The sequence below is a fragment of the Pagrus major genome, chromosome 8 (genome assembly GCF_040436345.1).
Source record: "Pagrus major chromosome 8, Pma_NU_1.0".
NCBI lineage: Eukaryota > Metazoa > Chordata > Actinopteri > Spariformes > Sparidae > Pagrus > Pagrus major.
Window position 1 is genome coordinate 2597519 of NC_133222.1, and position 20138 is coordinate 2617656.

Below are 20138 nucleotides of genomic sequence, written 5' to 3' on the forward strand. Positions count from 1 at the left end.
TCTGAAAATATGAGCACATTCATTTCATATCATGGATTGTTTTCTGATGATGATTTAAACACAACGGCTCCTCACTGGTGCTTGTTCTCTTTTTCCCAGTCGAACGGTGTGTTAATACCTGTGGTGTGATTGTGTTATGATCCCAGGTCTTGTTTGTTGAAACCTGCTGACCTTTATTTTAAATTCTAGTAAAATCCCAAATGTGCAGGGCTGAAATTTGAGCCCATGTCTGGCATTTTCCAAGCTAATGTGAGGTTACAGGCATGAATGGAAAATATATTGAAGATGGCAAACCAGGCCTAGAGACGCTGAGTTGTTTTGCAATTTGTTTTAATTTTGTATTAATTTTCACATTCAGCTTCTTTCTCAGAGGGAGAAAGTTACAAATCTCTCTTTAAAAAACAGACGGTTTTAAGTTTGCTCTCACTTTGGGAAAGTATCAAATATGATGATCAAGTTTCTCCATCTGTTCCTTGAGTCTTAGTGCCTTCTGGTAAATTCAGCATAAAAAGTGATGTGCCAAATTTCAGATATTAGTATCCGTCCTTAAAATGTCTCCAAAGCAGCAGCATGGTTTCTAAATACTCCAATACCAATGTCCCTTTACAAAAGTGGGAGTTTTAGTTTTTCGTTAGGTTTCAGTTATTTAAAAAAAATGACCACTATCTACTATGTTTCCTCTCATCCTGCATTAGGTTACATTAAGAAAGCAATCTTCTCCAGAGTCAGATGAGAAAATGAATATCAGTTTTAATCTCTGTGTCCTCAACACAGTTAGATCCAGGACATGTTTAATGTAGCCTAGCTTAGCACAATGACTGGAAGCAGGGGGAAACTGCTAGCTTCGCTCCATCAAAAGTTTAGAAATCCGAAATCTCACCAACTTAAAATTTTCCAACTTCAACTTTTCCAGCTGTGGTGTAAATCATGAGTTCCTCTGACACGTTTTTATACAGTTGTAAAAAGTGCACAAAAGTCGTATAAAAGTCTTAAAGTATCTGATATTAAATGTACTTAAGTTTCAAGAGTACAAGTACAAGTTAATTTCTACATATTTGTACATGATTGTATGTACTGTAGGCCTGTTTTATTCTGATAGCCGATCAAATACATTGATTAAAAAATGTGCTTCTTTTGCTCCGCTGCAGCGTTAATGTTAGCTAAAGTTATCACACAGAAATACTCAAGTAAAGTACAAATACTTTAAAATTGTACTGATGTACAGTACTTCAGTAAATGTAAATAGTTTCATTCCATCGCTGGTTTTGAACCTTTAAATTTAGCCACTTACATCTAAGAGAGGGTGAAATCCACTGATATCTCCCCTTGCAGTGTCATAAATTATCACCTGTCTCCCGCTTTTATCTCACTTTTGTGTTGGCGCAGAGATAACCGGCAATCAGTAAACAGGCTTGTTGTCTTTCTCGGGAGGATTCCCACAGGTATGGACATATAACCTGCGACCTCAGACAGTTTGGGTCTCTGAGCCGAGGGTCGGCCTGAGAGTGTGTCCCTGCCAGCTTAGCGACAGGTCAGTCCGTTAGCTCAACGACCACCAGAATACATCAGGAACCTGCAGGAGAGACGAGGAGGAAGAGAAAATGAAGGAACACAGAATGCTGAAGAGGCTGAGAAGAGGATTGTGGAACTATCGCAGCCTCGTCCTGATCGCCGTCACACCTCTGCTGCTGCTTCCTCTCCCTCTCGTCGTCAGGACACAGGTTAGTCACCTTTACACGCCGGCAACTAGACAAAGGCAACAATGATTATAAGAAGAAGAACAGCTCCTCTGAAATGAATGAGTCAAAGTAAACTGAACTGAAGGATGAAAACTGGTGGCTTCACTAAAGCTGCACTCATCAATGTTTTTTTTTAATTAACTGGATCAATTCACCATGTGTAATGTGAAAAAGCTTTTTAGCCTCCTCTTGCTCATATTTTGGTTTTACAGCAGAATTACTTTGAGGTTTAATGTGAGTGTTTCCAGCAGCTGCCGACTACTTTCTGCAAACTTTCTGCTGTGCATACACTGACCGAAGAAAATCTGCAGAAGGAAAAAAGGCAAATGAATTCACGTGTCAGTCCGAGAGAACACAATGAGATGATGTAACAAAGTCTCTTCAGTGGAGCTGATGCGTCCATCATGATTTATTTGTCTGTTCGGCTGCACTTTCTGAAATATCAGTGTTTTTTTTTTCGTGCCATTCGACCAGGCGGACTACAACACACTTCGACAAGTAAGAAACTAGCTGGTGAAGAAATGCAACAACTTGCAGCTAGAGAGCGAAATATTTTGCCCCATCACCACACAGTGAATTAACACAATGAGCCATGTTGCATCCAAGTTTCATGAAAATCCGTTCAGTAGTTTTTGTGTAATTCTGCTGACAAACCAACCAACAAGCAAACAAACAGACACGGGTGAGAACATGACCTCTCTGGCTGAGGCAATTCAAAAAATATGCATTATTGTGTTTTTGTATCCTCTGTGACCGACAAATGCAACTGTGTGTGTGTGTGTGTGTGTGTGTGTGTGTGTCCTCTTGCAGGAGGCAGAATGTGCCTTTGTGCTGCTGCTGATGGCGACGTTCTGGGTGACGGAGGTGATTCCTCTGCCCGTGACCTCCATGCTGCCCGCTGTCTTGTTCCCCATGTTTGGCATCATGAAGGCCTCAGACGTGAGTCCGTCCGTCTCAGCTGGCCGAGATATTCTTCAGTTTAAAAATACGTTTATTAAGTTTTAAGGAGTTTTTGTTCTAATTCCCTCGTCGCGATTCATCAAACTGGTGACGAGTAATCAAGAAACTCATTAGCTGAGTCACATTTGACTATTTGAAAATATCAAATGGTGAACCAAACTTGCAAACTTTGTTAAAAATAACAGTTGCTATTTTTAATTTGCAAACTATTGAGTCTTGTTTTTGTCATTGCTGCATTTGTTGACTGATCATTTTCTTCTCAGTTTGATTTCAGAGGGCAGCAAGTAAAAAGAAACGACAATTTCACACGTGAAACTGGACTAAAATGGGAACTAATTGTTTTTCACCCTTTATTTGTAAAGGTAGCCTGAGTTAATGAAATCTGTTTCTCTTCCAGGTGGCGCGGGAGTACCTTAAAAACTACCAGCTCTTGCTAGTGGGCGTCATCTGCCTCGCCACCTCCATCAAGAAGTGGGGTCTCAACCGCAGGATCGCCTTGAGACTCGTCACCATGTTGGGAGTCAATCCTGCATGGTGAGCGCCACGTTTCCCTGCGTCTGGATTCAAAATTCTGTTTCATGAAGGTTTATAAACGTCAAAACTCCTACAACATAGTTTAAAGCTGTTTTGAAGACATGTTGCGTGTTGGGTTGATTATGTTTGCAGCTCACTCAGACGTGTTCACAGATGTTTGGTAGCTGCACTTTACTCTGGACGACCTCACACCATCTGGATCTGAATTTATTTTAGTGTAACACGTGTGCACATCCACACCCAGGTGGTTGGATTAAAAAGCATCTCTTTTTCTCTCCATTTTGGCCGTATGTCCACAGGTTTGGGGTTTTCCTCACCCCAAAACAAAACCTTCCTAAAACATTGTCCAGAGAGGATAAAGCTTAAAACGCCGGCTTGGCATTTGACTGTGTTTTCATCAGTGTGATGCAGTCGACCAGATGGTTACTGGGTGTTAGAAAATGTAAACAGGCTGAGGTGTTTGTGGTTGTTCCTGCTCTGATCTCCAGGTTGATGTTGGGCTTCATGTCCGGCTGTGCGTTCCTCTCCTTGTGGGTCCAAAACACCTTGGCTGTAACGATGGTGATGCCCATCGTGGAGGCTGTTCTCCAGCAGATCCTGAAAGACAAGGAGGGAGGGTGTGTCGGCGAAGACAACCCCAACCTGCAGCTGGAGGGTGACAGTTTTATTCTATTTTCATTCAGAGGGATGTGTATAGAAAGTTTATTTTCCTCAAAAGGAAGAAGATATGCATCAAAACAACATTTAAAAACACAGGGAGCTGAAATCATCTTCAGTAGAATAAACTGAAACAAAAAATATAAAGAAATACAATGACTGTGTGCTGATATATTAAATAAAGGAAATAAAAGGGCAGTCAAAGGAATTCATAAAGTGAGTTCTGGCCAAGAGAGTGACACACAGAGAGACTTAAAGCTGATGACAAACAACATTAAGGAGTGAAAACGAGCCCGAACTGAGTCACACAAAGTCAGAGAGAGAGTAAAGTCAGAACTATCTGTGTAATCACGACTGTTAGCGTCACGCTGAGAGCGTCGCAGACACACGTAGAGGTAATTTCCACCATTTTCTGTTAATTACCATAAAAAGTGAACAGAGGGAAGTTAACTTATTATTGTTATTTTTGCAGAAACTGACGGCCATGTTGAAACAATGCAAGTGTCTGTGAGGTACGTGAATGATCTGTGATCACTTCAGACACACTGCTGTCCTGTTGTGTTGCCTTCACTGTCCCTGGGGGCTCCGGGTGTTTGCAGTGCATCTGTTATACTGTATTTCTGTGTCTCTCAGTGAGCAGAAACATCCAGATGTTCCTGAAGAGACCTTCACTTGTGTTCAGATACAGACTGTGTCACCGCCTGCAGCGGCTCAGGTACAAGAACCACTGAACAGATGAAAGAATGCAGTTTGTTTCTGTAGTATTACTGTTAGTAGTACTCACACTGATGGTTCTGCACCTCCTGGTACTGTTTTACTACCGCAGCTCCTCGTATACCGCTACTGTGACTCCATTTTCTTCTTTTACAACTGTTCCTACTACTACTATTGTTTCTGGCACTGTAGTACTGGTACTTCAGCTTCTACTAATACTACTACAGCTACTGCTATTTCTACTCCTGGTACTACTGCTGCTGCTACGACCCATATCACTGCTTTTGTTACATAACTGCTACTGTTATAAATACTGATCTCGCTAATGCTAATGTTACTATTGCTGCTGCTGCTATGACTACTTGTATTGCTGTGACATTAATACTACCACTGATACTACTATTACTACTATTACTACTCAAACTACTGCTAACTAATCCAATTAACTCCTTCTGTTGCCAGTTACTACAGCTATCACTACCAGTTATGTGATTCATATTTTCCGTACTTCTCCTACGATGCACATTATTATGGATCCCAGCTGACTTCTTGTAAGACCCGCCCCTGTCTGCCTGTGATTGGTTGGCTTTGTTAGTTGTGTTTTCTACGCTTGACTCAAACTGTTGAATCACACAGTGGTTCTGGTTGCTTCTGTTTATTTTTGCGGTTCTGTTACGGCTGTTTATAAGCTGTAGTTTCCCCAGTAAACACACAGACCTCTTCAACCTCTCTCGGTCGTCTGGTGCTCCTGTCGGGGTCACTCATTCTCTGGTTCCAGTGTCTCTGGGCTCGTTAGGTAGAGCAGACAGGCTGGTTGCCCTGCCGCTGCTCTGCTGTGTGGCCTGTCTGCTCTGCTTATGAGCCCAGAGCCAAGTGGTTGGTGTGTTTACCGGGGAAACTACAGCTTACAAATCTGTTGCATCAGCTCTGCCGCTGGCTGTTTGTTTTACAGACCAACTGCAAGAAAAGCACGTGAACACCAGACAACCACTGAACATGACGTAACTGTTAGGAAATAGCACACAGGCACTTGACCGTGGACGGGGGTCCCACAGATCTCAGAACCATAGGTGGAGTAGGTGGGATCCATAATAACACCTACCGCCAATGCCGCTATTAATAGGGAATATTTCCCTCGGTGCAGGTCGCCGTATCTCCGTCTGCAGCTCCCAGCAGGAGTAAACAGGACCTGATGATTTGTAAAGCCATCTGCCTCAGCATCGTGTACTCGTCCAGCATCGGAGGCATCAGCACGCTGCCCGGCACGTCGCCCAACCTCATCTTCTCGGAGTACCTCAACCAGTGAGTGGCGCAGCAGACATGCTGAGTGTGAACTTATAAGGCAACAGACAATCCTGTAAACACATTTTTAGCAACATACTGAATGAATGAAGAACGGACAGCAGTACATTAAAAACAAAGGCCTCAAAGCTTCTGTGTGCCCTTTACAAAAGCCAATTAAATCCACCTCACACACTCTTTCAATTCAGGATTTACCCGGACTGCAACTCTGTTAACTTTGGGACCTGGCTGCTGTTGTGCCTGCCCATCAGCGTCGTCCTGCTGCTGCTGACATGGCTGTGGCTCAACTGGCTCTTCATTGGCTCAGAGTGAGTGACAACACACCATCTGCTCTGCTAATCACCTCATACCTGTGTTTTTATTCTGACTAGTCTGTGTGCATCGTGCTGCAGTTCCTACCGTCCATCTTTACATCAGCTCCTTTTTATTTTATTCCACATTTTCTGCGTTGTCTTGTGTAATTTTTATCTTTTTCCTGCTGTTCATGTATTCATCATTACAACTATTATCACAGTTCCCTGTCACATTTTTATCAATTCTGTGTTTGATTGCTGTGAAAATATCAAAGTGAAAGAGTATTTTTTTAATAGAAAAAATGTATTTGAAAAGACAAGTTTACCCAAAGATTCACAGGAAAACAGCGTGGCAGCGTTCTCCTAAACAGCTGAAGTAGGTGGGGACTTGTTTTAAAACAGCTGTACTAAGAGAAAAGAAGCTCATTTGAAAAGTAAGACGTTATTTAAACCCGCGCACGGTCGAGCTTGTGCACCCACTTCGTACGTGGTGTGTGCTAACGCTTTTAGCTTAGTAGCGTCAGTGAAGATTTCAGCTTAAAAAGGGTGTAAATAACATCTTTCCAAACCAAGTCCCCGTCTACTTTAGTTGTTTAGGAGAAGACTGTAACACTATTTTGCTGTGAAGCTCCAGAAATGTTTTGTTGACTGCCAAACTTCACCAGACTTTCCAGGAGATGTGGAGGTGAGGAGATAATGAGATGATTCCTTTAATATCATGAATAAACTGTAAATCTTGCAAGAATAAATAATCAGAGACTGAATAGACATTTGCTTTCATTTCAACACAACTTGATGCAGAGGCGTGAGTGTGATGCTAATGTTAGCATTAGCAGTGTCAGACAGGTTAATTGACGGCGCCGCTGACCTCCGCACATGCTCAGTAATCGTTTTATTATGCAGTCAGCACACTGTGCTCTCAGTGTGCTTTTAACCAATCACAGTTAATCATTTAGTTCACTGTGAGCATTTCTCCGTCTCCTACCAATGATACAATCTGTGTGTACTGAACACACACACTGTCACACACAGCTTCAGGTTCCTGTGGCGATGTGGAGGAGAGCCGTCTGAGAACGAAGCTGCGACAAGAAAAGTGATAGAGGAGCAGTACAGGTCACTGGGACCAATGAGGTGATGTCTCACTCATTCATCTATTCTATGTTCAGTCATTTATTAAAGCTGCTGTAAGCGTTATCATCATTTTAGCTCAGCAATCCCCTCCCTCCTCTCGACGTCACCGCACTTACACGCCTCCTTTCTTCTTTCGTTTTTCATCGCTTGGACAGTTTGCTGCAGGTTAATCAACACACCTGTCTTTATGTCAAATCATCCACCCTTTCATTACTCATCCATTCATCCCCTCTCCCTCCAGTTCTCAGGAGATGTTCACTGGGGGCGTTTTCCTGGTGATGGTGTTGTTGTGGTTGACCAGATCTCCAGGTTTCATGCCGGGCTGGGCTTCTCTCCTCCCTCAGTGAGTCACATTCCCTTTTCGTTTTAATTCACTGTAGTTTATTTTAGTTCAGTCTGACACACACCGTCCTGCTGCCACCAGCTCTCACGGGAGCAACTCACTGGATGCAGCATATAAAAAACTACAGTGACCAGATGTTTAAGGAAATTAATGTGATGTAATTACTGTAACTGGACACTCGGCTGTCAGTTGATCAGTTTCTTCTGTTCTTGTCTCGAGCAGTAACCCGGGCTACATCACTGATGCCACCGTGGCTCTGCTGCTGGGTCTCCTCTTCTTCATCGTACCTGCCTACGGACCCTCCAGAAAATATGGTAAATACACAGACATGACAGCGTACGGGTAACCAGTACTCAAGTGCTCTACATATGTACTATACTTTTCACTCCACTACAGCTGGGTATTACGACAATGATCATGAAACCACAATCAAGAGTATTCTGAACATTGTATCAGCTTCAGTCTGTAAAGATGTGAGCAGGATGTTTTTATCTCTCTCCATCAAGAGGCCATGATCTCCTGGGAGGAGTTCCAGGCCGCCATGCCGTGGAGAGTGGTCCTGCTAGTCGGCGGAGGCTTTGCACTCGCTGAAGGCACAAAGGTGAGCAGTGTCTGGCTGTGTGAAAACATAAACGTTGCAAAGCCACCCAGAGTTCCTCGTAAACAGCAAAGAGATTTCATTTGAGTCTTAATTTTGAAATTTCCACGACCCTCTAAACAAGATATTTACTCTTTCAAAAGGAGGCTTCTCCTGTTAAAGCTTTCAAAGAAAAAAATCAACATTTTTGAGGAATTTGCTCATTTGCTTGAGAGATAAGGGCCATCCACACCGACAACAACCACTATAACGAGAACTACAAAGACAACGATGTGAGCATCCATACCGAGAAACACTGACGTCCTGTAAACGGTGACGCCGAGCACACGCTGCTCGCTCCAGCTGTGTCGGCAGCTTAGCAAAATGGATATTAACGACCCCCAGGAGGACACGGTCAAAGACGAGGAGTTAGGAGAATCCAGCGCTCTGTTTTCTGAGTCAGCATCAGTTATCCTGACGATGGTTATAAAGGAGCTTCAGAGACGCCATCAGCACCAGAGACCGTTATGTCTCAGCTTGAATTATGTTTTTATGTGTAATTTGAAGCCTAATATACGTTATATAAGCTTTTTATAAGTCGTGTTAATAAACAAGACTGAGTTTCTAGAGGAGACCGTCTACAAAGTGCCTCCTAAATGGCATCAATTAGCTTATATAGGTCAATTCCCCACCGTTGTTGTCGTTATAGTTGTGGTGAGGACTCGTCCGTCCACGGGAGTTTTTAAAACGTTATGTTTAGACTTGTAGTTTTAGTTATCACTGTTGGCCTGGACAGCCCTTCAGATGAGAAGATCAACACCGTATTCACGAAGCCACAGCGAGCGTTGCTTCTCTTCAGGACAGGAAGGAGAGAGAAACAGCTACCCTGACTGGGCGGAGGCAGAAATGTGACTGACAGATAAATCAAAGCCTGGACCAACAAGAAATGAGCCATCTGGATGAACAGATGAGATTTTACAGGTGAAAAAGGAAATATGTCTTGTGGGTGAATAATATGTGTGTGTGTGTGTGTGTGTGTGTGTCTGCAGGTGTCAGGCCTGTCATTGTGGTTGGCCAAGCTGCTGACACCTCTGGGTGAGCTGCCGGTTTTGGCCACGATCACGGTCGCCTGCATCATCGTCACCACGGTAACGCAGGTGGCCAGCAATGCCACCACGGTGACCGTCTTCCTCCCCATCCTCTCTCCTCTGGTCGGTTCACAGCGCTTTGCACCGCACACACACTCTGCTGGATGCAAACTGCGTTATTTTGGTTGTTTATACTTTTTAATAGTTGACAGTGGAGTTGATTAGAAAGTAAATCACCTTGATTTTAAAGGAGATCTTTTATGCTTTTTCATTGTTTCCTGTCCTTCAGTGTGATTTAAGTTCTTGTGCATGTAAAAGTTCAGACAGATACGTGTGTTTGTGTGATCTTTCTTCAGGCGGAGGCCATCCACGTCAACCCGCTGTACGTCCTGATCCCCACCACCCTGTGCACATCCCTCTCCTTCCTGCTTCCAGTATCCAACATGACAAACGCCATCATCTTCGCCTACGGATACTTAAACATCATCGACATGGTAAGTCCTGTGGTACAAACACACAAAAAAACCCTCTGCACTGGCTGAAATGCACAAATTTAAAGTTAAACATCGCGTCTGATCGTCACCTGCAGGTGAAGGCGGGGCTTGGCGCCGCCATGATCAGCATCCCTGTCGTGCTGTTGGCCGTGGTGACGTTGGGAGTCCCGTTATTCTCTCTGGATACGTACCCTGATTGGGCCCCGGTCCTCCCCGGGTTCAACTCCACAGCACTCTGATGACGGATCTCCAGGCATGGACCTCAGAGTGAAGCTCAGGGATCTCCAGGGGACAAGCCTGCTCCTTCATGCTCCTCAGGAGGAACAGGTGAATGTGGAGGAGTTGGTGGAGACCAAACCGGAGCTAAAACAGAGGGAATGATTCATCATGTGGACACAAACACGACACTTCATGTTGCTCTGTGTCTGCTGGATGTGGGAATAAGCAGCTGTGTGCTAACGTGTTAGACACAGTCTGATGTTTCTGTCAGATGTTTCTGTCAGATGTTGTGTTTTCAGCCGGTTCTGCTGCAACCGAGTGGTCAAAGAAACAAGAGGAAGTTCTTACAAAATGATTGTGAGGATGGAGTGATTACAAAGGGATGACAAACGTATAACTCTTAAACACGTTTGGTTTCATATAGACGTGTACATTATCAAAGATAAAGGTTTTGTTTGTTTCCTCATTAAGTTGTTTATCTGATGTTTTTGTTTAGAGTTGATTTGACTGTAAATAAAGTGTGAATGTGAATGAATCAAACAAACAGTGTTGCAGTTCTGCACATACACCTCCCTTACACTCACTTTCTATTGCAGTTTTTAATATTTCAGCAGTGTACGTCCTCTACACTCTGAGTGCTCTGCTACAGTACAGTAACCGGGGTGTGGTGTCAGTGGTCCAATGAGCCTGAACATTTTGAGACTGGTTCACTGATCAGTGATTAAAACAAAGCTTTATTAAATCAGGTCCCTAATATGTGATGATTTTTGTTATTTAAGGTGAGATAAGGTGAGTCTCCCACAGCGTCTGTTTCCTCTGTTGCTCTGGAAACATTTAAATCTCTGATCTGACTGATCTGTGATAAAATACGTGAGAGAAACACTGACCTCTAGTGGCTTCAGTCCCTTTAAGTTACCGTCTGAACACTGTTTTCATACAGTTTACTGTAAAGACACAGAGCATCTACCACTAAAGCTGATGCTGCATAATACAGTCAGACATTCATCTTTATAATGACGTTGTTGGAGACGTATTTTGTTCTGAACTGTTAATTAATATAAGGGGACAACATATTATAATTCATTTTTTTCCCTCCACACATCACACTTTCCAGCACGTTCACAACAGTGACTGAAATGTTTGCCAAATATAAGTTTATCGGATGTTTATGATCAGACGAGTGTTTTTTTTAAAGGAAAGAAAAAGGAAGCAGGTATTTTATATACGTATTGATGTGTACATTTACACAGACACTATGTAACTTTATCTTTTTTGATTGATGTATATATATAAGAATATATGTACATGTTTCCCTCCATACACATTGTGCCTTTACAACAACACTGAATAAATATATAAATAAATAAATAAAACAATATGCTTCTGTAATAATGAAAAGAGTGTGAGAGGGGCTGCCCTCTGTGTTTTGTACTTTATGAGTTACTTCCTGATTTCCATATTAATAATTCTGGAGGTTTGACCTTTTCCTCTGTGTAATCTGCTCGTGCTGTGATCCTGAATATTTTTAATACATTGTCATTTTTAGTGGAGTAATTTCAGTTGTGTGCGTGTGTGAGTGTGTGTGTGTGGGGGGGGTAAACACAAGTTGCAACCATTTCAAGTCAAAGATTGTCTACGCAGCAAGAGGTATCTCACTGCATGTAAAACCTTTTTAATCCTGACCTGCAAAGTGTTGTCCTGTGATCCTGGAGACACATTTTGCAGCGGTAACTGTCACAGAAGAGATTTTTGGGTACTTTGGCAGGTGTTTACGTGTCTGTCTGTCTGTCGGAGGACAGATTTTGTCTGCGTGATAACGTCACAACAATGAAAGATGCAGTCAGGTGTGCACTTTCAGATCAGTGGAGCTTGAAGAGGGCACAGTGGGAGCAAAGCTCGGGAGGTGAAGAGTGACTCATGCAGCCTAATTATGTAGTAAAGACTACTGAGTCATGGGTCGAGTATATCTTATCTTATACTCCAAAAAATGTTTTGTGGACTACAAAACTTCGCCAGACTTTCCATCAACATGAGGACTGAATTTTAATTTTTGGGTGAACTGCTCCTTTAAAGCACACAGTTCATGCCTGTCTTTTGTAGTCCTCTCGGAGAAAAACACTCTCAGTATCCTGCGGTTCCCTGAAACACCGACAGAGTGACACCTCTCCGCCGCCGCTCCTCTCTCTGCAGCCACAGGTTGCTCACCTGTGTGCTGGAGCGCTCATTCCCAGAGCGCGCGAGCACCCGTGCAGCAGCCAGCGGCGGAGGGCGCGCGCTGCCATTCCGACACATCCACCCCGTGCGACGGAGCGAAGCGCACGCGACTACACCTCCAGATATTAACCGTTCACGCTCCGCCCCGCAGGAAAACACCGACGGTTGCGTGACAGGTCGCGGCTCCTGACGCACCGCCGGCGGCAGCAGGGAAGCAGCGCGGGTCGGTGAAGTGCAGCCGCGAGCGCCACGTCGACTAAAACAAACAAAGTAAAGCTTAAACAGGTGTTTCTCTTTTTCTCCGGGTCTGTCGGTTCCGAACCGGAGTTTTTTTACCGCCGTGAGCCATGCTGGACCCGTCCTCCAGCGAGGACACCGGCGGGGAGTCCGACCCAGGAGTTGTCCAGGAGGATCCGAGGAAAGCGGCCGCGTCCTCGGCTGGGAAACGGGGGAACAGCAGCAGCCGGGCGGGCGGCCAGCAGCGGCAGCCCGCCGCACCTGGAGGCGCCGCCGGCAAAGGTGCCAAAGACAGCGACGCTACAGGTGAAGAGGAGGAGAGGAAGGAGCGCGAGCGGCTCCAGAAGGAGGAAGAGGAGAGGAAGATTAAACTTCAGATCTACGTGTTCGTCCTGCGGTGCATCGCCTACCCGTTCAACGCCAAGCAGCCCACCGACATGGCCCGGCGGCAGCAGAAGGTGAGTCTGTGCACCTGTTGTCTGGCACGAGCGGACCCGCTACCGAACCTCCTTTGAAAATGTCACAATTTAACGTTAACTCTCTAACCTGACAAAGTATTCAGAACAAAAAACAAACCTTCAGTGTTGTTTTGAATCATAAGGGGCTATAAATTAATTCGGAATACATATAACCCGCAGAGGAATCACTTATTTGGACTAAACGTTTACTTCTGTCCTCGATTCTCTTGTTGCTTCCACATTGGTGCCGTACCAAAACACTCCCTGGAGGGCGACGGCCGTCATTGTGATTCGGCTGTTAAGTTTCAATTATTCATTAAACCAGCGCTGCATAGTGTATGAAATCAATGCCGAGTTGATCATCCACTGACATTTCTGATGTTTTCACGTTGAGTCGTTTGTCCTGTGTCTCTTCGCTTGGTACGCCGCATGTCAATCTTAAATTGAACGAAATCCTTATGAAATCTGGTATGTCTGCCAAGACTTTGTAGAAAACCTGGAGTATCGGTATTTCTGATGCATGCGCTTGGCAGTTTGTGTTGTTTTAAGTATATATTGACCTTTTCACGACTTCATTGACAGGACAGTGTAGGGATGGAGAGAGGATGACATGCAGGAAGGGGCTGTAGATTGGACTCGAACCCCAGGCAGCTGCAGCGAGAGGACAGATGCTGATCGTGGGGCACACGCTGTACCAACTGAGCCACCAGGGCACCTCCTCCCTGCTGTGGTTTCTGAAATTGCTTTTCAAAAGATCGTGTGAGCCATTTGACACGGGTTATTCAAACACGCAGTCCTCACCAGAACAGAAACCGGAGCTAGAGTACCAGAACAAATCATTTAAACCCTCTCCCTCTGAAAATCTGTGTCTCCTAAACTCAGTATTCTCAGTATGTGTGCCGTAATCCTTTAAATGCAAACATCAACTCATGTGAACTGAGTCCTGGTGGGTTTTCTGCAACATTAAAGCTGATACTGAATCACTGCACCGACAGGAGGGTCGATCGCTCCTTGTGGGCCACGTTACAATATTACTGTCTGCGTAGAGTAATATATTACTTATTACACTACTGTTTAGTTACTTTCAACAAAATGCCCAAATAACCTCTACAGAACAATTAAACACCCGAAATCTTTTTAAATAAACGAACGACAAAGGATCAAATTCTGATATATTATGAGATATGAATAGATATTTTTAATTGTAGGCTCAGTCATATAGACATATACTTTCTATGATGTAGCCTATAATGACATGACAAGACAAAAAAACAACAATAAACGCTTCACTTCGGTCGGTAACGTGGATTGTAACGTGTTACCTGACATGACTGTAGCAATATATGACTGAAATATTATTAGTAATGCGTTATGTTACTCTGTTACCACTAAAAGAAATAGATTACCCCCAACACTGGTGTTAGATGACCTTTATTTTAAGCTAAACACAAGGCTGGCATGTTTTCAGTGCATGTATATGTTTTCCTGCTTTGGCTGCGTGAGACTGCAGGATGCACTGAAGTGCCTCAGTCGAGGCTTATTCAGCCGATTTGGTGGGCAGCTCTCCCTGGGTTTGTCCACGTTAGATTCAGATGAATGAGTCTGCGCTGTGCTGGAGGGCAGCCTGGACCTGCGAGCTCTCGCTGTTAGGAAAACAAGCAGGGAAGCCAGTTCTGCCCAAAGAACCCCCGTGTTCTCCTGTGCCGCTGGAAAGCCCGTTAATGAGCGACTCGTAGTGTTTCGCTCCAACATGCAGACGAGGAATTTTCATTCAGCTTACACGAGTGTGTGTGAGTGTGTGTGTGTGTGTGTGAGTAAAATCTGCTCAGACAGAAAGCAGACGTGGGAGTTTATTTGTGCGCAAGTGTAGGTTCAGAATATTACACCCATGTCACATTAATTAGACAGAAACTGGAGGTTCCAGCAGGAGATATCGGGCCTCTTACTGAATTTTTTATTTTCACTCCAGCCGGCGCTGGATGTCCTGCTCCTCACTGCATTGATTCATAAATAAACAGAGTGTGAATTCATTAACAGACTGGAGAGTGTGGCATCGATTCGTTGTGTCACAGAGGAAGTAGAGTTACTCATGTTGAGGCGCTCCTTTGTGGTGGCAGCCGGTGTGTCATCGATTTCCAGTTCGAATCCCCTGAGTCCTGCCCGGTAGGATCGCTGCAGGATCTAGAATCCGTTCAGGATACGGTTCATCGACGGGAGTGGATTTATCGGTCATTAGAGGAAACCTGAGGTCGTACAAACTCAGAGCATCGTCTCCATCGACTTTCCGCACAGTTGGGACGAGCGACGCTGCGATTGAGCTCGATGAAATCGTAGTGGAGCTAATATTGACCTTTTTAAACGGATCAGGTATCAGCCAGCCGCGACCGATCCACACTCCAGTTTTCTCTTCTCTGCAGAGACATAATTACATGTGGAGCTACTGTTTATACAGCATCACGTCCTGCAGGTGTTTTCAAATGTTAATGTAAAGGCAGCTGTCGGCCTTTAGTGTGAAATCTGACTCACATCACACAAAATCGTGTTATTTATCGTCTGTTTACGAGTAACAACAAAGACCACAGTCAGGGCTGCACGTCAGAGACATCATGATCATTTTGACACATAGCAGTTGTGATATAATTCATGGTTAGTGGGAAACATCATTTTTGCACAAACAGACACGTTTTCTTACGTCTGAGGATTTGTAGGCCGGGACGTCTCAGCAGCACCACAGTACTGACACATTTACCTTTTATCAGGAAAGTGAGCTTCTGCAATATGGGGCCATATCGATCAGTTGTGCAGCCGTAACCACTGTAAAATCATTTGTCATGTTTAACCTTTTGTCAAAATGTTCGATGCGAAGCCACAAAGGTTCTTGCAAATCTAAAAAGTGGATTCTTGTTCCCAAGATAATTGTCTAAATGATCTTCTGCCTCGTAAACATCTTCACCAGCCGCCATCTTCTTCTGATCAGTACTGCGCTCAGCTCGCTTCCTTCTCATCAGCTCTGGAAGAAACAACGTGTTTCATTTTTTTGTGATGGAAGTGATGATCTTCCCTCCTCGTCTTCCTCGGTGTACACGCTGCACAGAAGAGCTGTCGTCGTCTTGAATCCCGTCAGTTTCCTGCCGGCTCTGGAGGAGGAGTTAATGATGCACGTCGGTGCTTAGCGTCGGCCCACGCACAAACTCTGCCTGCAGCGTGTTCACTGTGGGCCTCCGTGATGCTCCGGGTTTCCCCCTCCCAGAAAACACATTAATGATGACACTGGTTGTTTTTTAATGTGAAAAGAAACCCAAAAGTGTTTCCTGTTTATCTCTATAACTCGATGTAGTAGAAACTGAATAACGACAAAAAAATCAGAACTCATAGTCTATTAAGTGACATAATTAAAAGCCCTACAGCTTCTGAGTTAACCTTTTGAGTCAGCTGTTCTGAGAGCTGTTTCCAAGGTCAAGAACGAACTTCACATTTGAGGCTGTGCAATGTTTTCTTTTGTAGAAATGAACTTTAAAGAAACTGAACGAATGGAAAGAATTTCATAGCCGACGGATGAATTGGAAAATGATCAACACAGAATCTAAAGCGATGTTAGTTTGCAGGTGAAGGCCGAAGACGTTGAGAGAGCGCTAATATGATCCTTGAACAGTTTCCAGTGTCGATGTTTGAGCTCACAACAGCCAAACTGAAGCCGGATCTGTGTCTCAGCTCCGGAGTATTATCTGCATGTTCATCACAGGTGTGGACCAAAAAACCTGCAAAGTCACATTTTGAGGCCTGATGATGGTGCAGATTATTCTGAAAGTGAAAGTCCGATGGTAAAGTTGGGCGCTGGCTCTACTGGGTTTGATGACGTGCTTGTATCGATCCTCGCAGCACTATCGAAGACTCACCGCTAACAAAGCGGCTCCGCTAATTCAGTTACAAACACGTTTAATTTCCTATAACTTCTTCACAATAAAAGCCCCCCCATTATTTAGTAATTTAAAAGCTTTTATTATGAAGCAGCATTACAGGAAACGTTGTGTTTTCACCAGCAGTGACTAAACACGACTCCTGAAACAGCTGAAAGTGAACACGGTGACACGGCTCGCTCGGAGGTTGGGCAGACGAGGCTTGGCCCTACTCAGGTCCATCGTGGGCGCTGCTCGACTCAACTCGACGACCAGTGGAGCTGCAACAATTCAACAACTAGGCCTCAGCTATTAGATTCATTCTGATTGTCAGTTGGTTTGAGTAAAATGTTCTGAGTCCAGATCCTCAAACGTGAATATGTTCCTGTTTCTTTCCTCCTCTCTGACGGTTAACTCAACATCTTTGTGTTGTGGACGAAACGAGACATTTGAGGACGTCGTGTTGGGCTTTGGGAAACACTGATCGACATTTTTCAGCGTTTTCAGACCAAGTGACTCATTTATTCATCAAGAAAATAATTGAAAGATTATTCAACAATGACAATAATCATGAGTTGTTGCACTAGTGGTTTCCTGGTAACTGCTCAGAGCCAAGAAATATTCAAACCAATCAGATGCAGCAGATGTTAACTACTAAAACCATTGTTAGCTTCCTACTTTTACCGATTCCTGTACCTGAACTTTGTGTATCGATGCATCGACTTGTGTACTCGCAGAGACCGATTCCAGTATTTCTGAGGCATTTGTGATGCTGGTATCAGAAATGACAATGTCTCTGATGTCTGCTGTGTTCAGTTTTAATCCATTAGCATCCCCTTCAGTGAAGTATTTATATCCTGTTTGCTGATTTAATATTAACAGGTTTTTATAGGTTTGTGTAAAGCAGTGACATCAGTGAGATCTCATAGTTATGAATCAGACTGTAAACCTGAAGGCTTTAGAGGAAGTTTGTAGAGAAACTGAGGCGGAGGAACCAGCCGTGCAACATTCAGTATTTCCTTGTTTGCATAGTTTCTCTGTTGGACTGAATGAGCTGCTTCCTCTCAGCTTTTTGTTTAAAGGCTCGTGTGTCTTATTTTTTACGAAGCCATTTCAAAAAGACAAAGAGCTCTTGTCTCCGTTTTTTTTAATACCGCCCGTCTGAATGAGGTTGTAAGAAAGTAGAGTTGTAAGATATCAAGAAAGTAATAAAAAGGTGTGTAACACTCTGCGTCTTCTGTCTCAGAGGGCTTCAGGTTCATGTTTTTTCCAACAGGCGTCTGGTATTGATGAAATCTTCCAGGAGCAGATTAAACATGTTGTGAATCAGACGAGAGGAAGGAAACAGCCCAGGTTTCACCAGCGGCTGCTCGGATAAAACACAGGATGTTTTTTCCCAGAGAGCACAGTGATTTAGACTCATTCCTAATCCTTATAAATAATTTAGATTGCAAGTTAAAAAAGGCTGCTGATCAGACTCTCCCTCCAGAGCTACAAACCGGACCCGATCTGTGCAGGACTTCGACCAAACAACATGGCGAGAGGAGAAGTCAATAGTAATCTTGTTTGTCTTTATGTTTTTTCCCATTTTAATCGTAAACCGTGCCTTTAATTGCCTCCCGGGGACAAATAAAGTTTTTTGAATTTAATTGAATTGAACTGAAAGAATCAATCTAGTTAAATCAGAGAGTTTGAGCCTCCGAAGAGCTGCCGGCAGATTTCTGCCAAACGTGATTTGTTTCTCAATTCAGATGTTTGAAATGGAGCTGAAACAGAAGGTGGAGTCATATTTGTTTCTGCGTATTTACGTGTTTCCTGTGAAAACGTTTCGGTGTGGAGGGACTAGTTATTGTGGCTACACTCGCCGCCATGCAGCTACATGTTCTGTCATGTCTGACCGGATCACCGGGGGCTGCGAGTGAACACGGCTGATGATGTGATCAGTGGGCCTGGCTAAACATAAGCGGGACCTGACGCAGCATCCGAGACCGACGTCGGCCAATCTGACGCCAGGGAATACAGCACCAAGGTGGTTTTCTGCCGGGTTTGGCTCCTTGCAACCCGGGGGCCTAACGTTGGTCAGCTAATAGGGCTGCTAACGTTAGCTGCACGGCTAAAGAAGCAAGCGGTAACTGTCTGACAGCAGCTCAACTCCATCGATACCAGCTTCCCTTCTGTCAAAGCTACAAGTCCAAATCCAATAACGTTGAAGACTGATTGATGGTGGATGACATGATACGATTGGTTGTTGCTTAGTACAAGCTTACGTGAGGTTTACAGGAAGAAAACATGACATAATAATAGGATGTATATGATAAAAAAATACAAAGAAATTGATTTATTTGCCATACATTGTTAACTAGGTGCACAGCGTGACAGTGGCTGCATCTAAAATGGTTAAAAAGACCGACTGTGCACATTTATATGTCACCAACTTATCTGCGTGGGTCGCTGTGGTAACGACGTAGGCGTCAGTCACTACATCCGCTGGCGACGCGGCTTTCCAGCGCGGAAGTACGAGAAATGGTGATCACCTCGCTCTCCAAACTGTTAGTGATGCAGGATATTTATCAGCATGAATGTATATTATCTGCTGTATTTGGTATCCGTGAAGTCATCGCTGATAAATGGAGCCAGTATTATGAAGCTGAATGACTGTCATTGACTAAACTGTAGGTGTTGGTTTGCACCTTTTTAAAGCTGGTAGTTTTCTGTCAATGTATCGATATCGGCTGACAAAAATCCATATCGTGCATCCCTACAATTAATCATGTGGTCAGGTTGCAGTGCGGACAGTTTATTCCAGTGGGACTGTCCAATGACTGTCCTCTGTGTCGTCGTCCATGGATTCTGCTCAGCTGTTCTGAAGCTCTCCCCTGACTCTGGACTTGGCGCCGTGTTGTGTGTCGTGCTGCGAGAGGCACAAAAGACACTTTAAAATCCGATGTGAGGGATGACGCATCTGTGGAAATCCAATCTTCATTGGATTTCAAACCACCCCAACTGCGGTTTGGATCCAATTTGCAAAAATCAAAAATCTTTTCATGTGATTTTTTTTTTTTGCTGTCCAGACTTCCTAAAAATCAATGTGGATGTGCCAGATTGATGTTTGAGCTGAATTAAACCAGCAGACAGGAGACACTGTGGAGGAGTTTTTCAGTCTCAGACGGTTGATGGAGATCTTTAAGAGTCTTGAAGCAGAGTTTTGGTGGATGTTCAGTGGAGGCTGAGCAGCAGCAGCACAGCTGGACGGCAGCCTGAAGCTACAAAGCTTTAACTACC

General features: G+C 44.1%; 2 protein-coding genes across 2 annotated transcripts in view; both read left to right on the forward strand.

The window, feature by feature from the left end:
* The first annotated feature begins 1610 nt into the window (after positions 1 to 1610).
* slc13a1 (solute carrier family 13 member 1) lies at positions 1611 to 10071 on the forward strand. The gene is made up of 15 exons (XM_073471737.1): positions 1611 to 1721; positions 2550 to 2678; positions 3097 to 3233; positions 3722 to 3888; positions 4363 to 4402; positions 4524 to 4605; positions 5728 to 5906; positions 6095 to 6214; positions 7232 to 7330; positions 7572 to 7673; positions 7896 to 7987; positions 8180 to 8274; positions 9300 to 9461; positions 9695 to 9832; positions 9928 to 10071. Exons 1-15 carry the CDS (start codon positions 1617 to 1619, stop codon positions 10069 to 10071), a joined length of 1791 nt encoding a protein of 596 aa, XP_073327838.1. The 5' UTR covers positions 1611 to 1616.
* A 2305-nt stretch (positions 10072 to 12376) lies between these two features.
* cadps2 (Ca++-dependent secretion activator 2) overlaps positions 12377 to 20138 on the forward strand; it is a 184293-nt gene continuing 176531 nt past the window's right edge. The window contains exon 1 of the mRNA XM_073472131.1: positions 12377 to 12960. Within this exon, the coding sequence (XP_073328232.1) occupies positions 12613 to 12960 (348 nt within the window). The 5' untranslated portion in view covers positions 12377 to 12612. The remainder of the gene's footprint in view (positions 12961 to 20138) is intronic.

Excerpts from the sequence above, each read along its gene's own strand:
- slc13a1 (XM_073471737.1), top strand. The coding sequence starts at position 1,617 with ATGCTGAAGAGGCTGAGAAGAGGATTGTGGAACTATCGCAGCCTCGTC. Across the intron at positions 3,234-3,721 it reads TTGGGAGTCAATCCTGCATG|GTTGATGTTGGGCTTCATGT; the intron begins GTGAGCGCCACG and ends TCTGATCTCCAG. Across the intron at positions 7,331-7,571 it reads AGGTCACTGGGACCAATGAG|TTCTCAGGAGATGTTCACTG; the intron begins GTGATGTCTCAC and ends CTCTCCCTCCAG.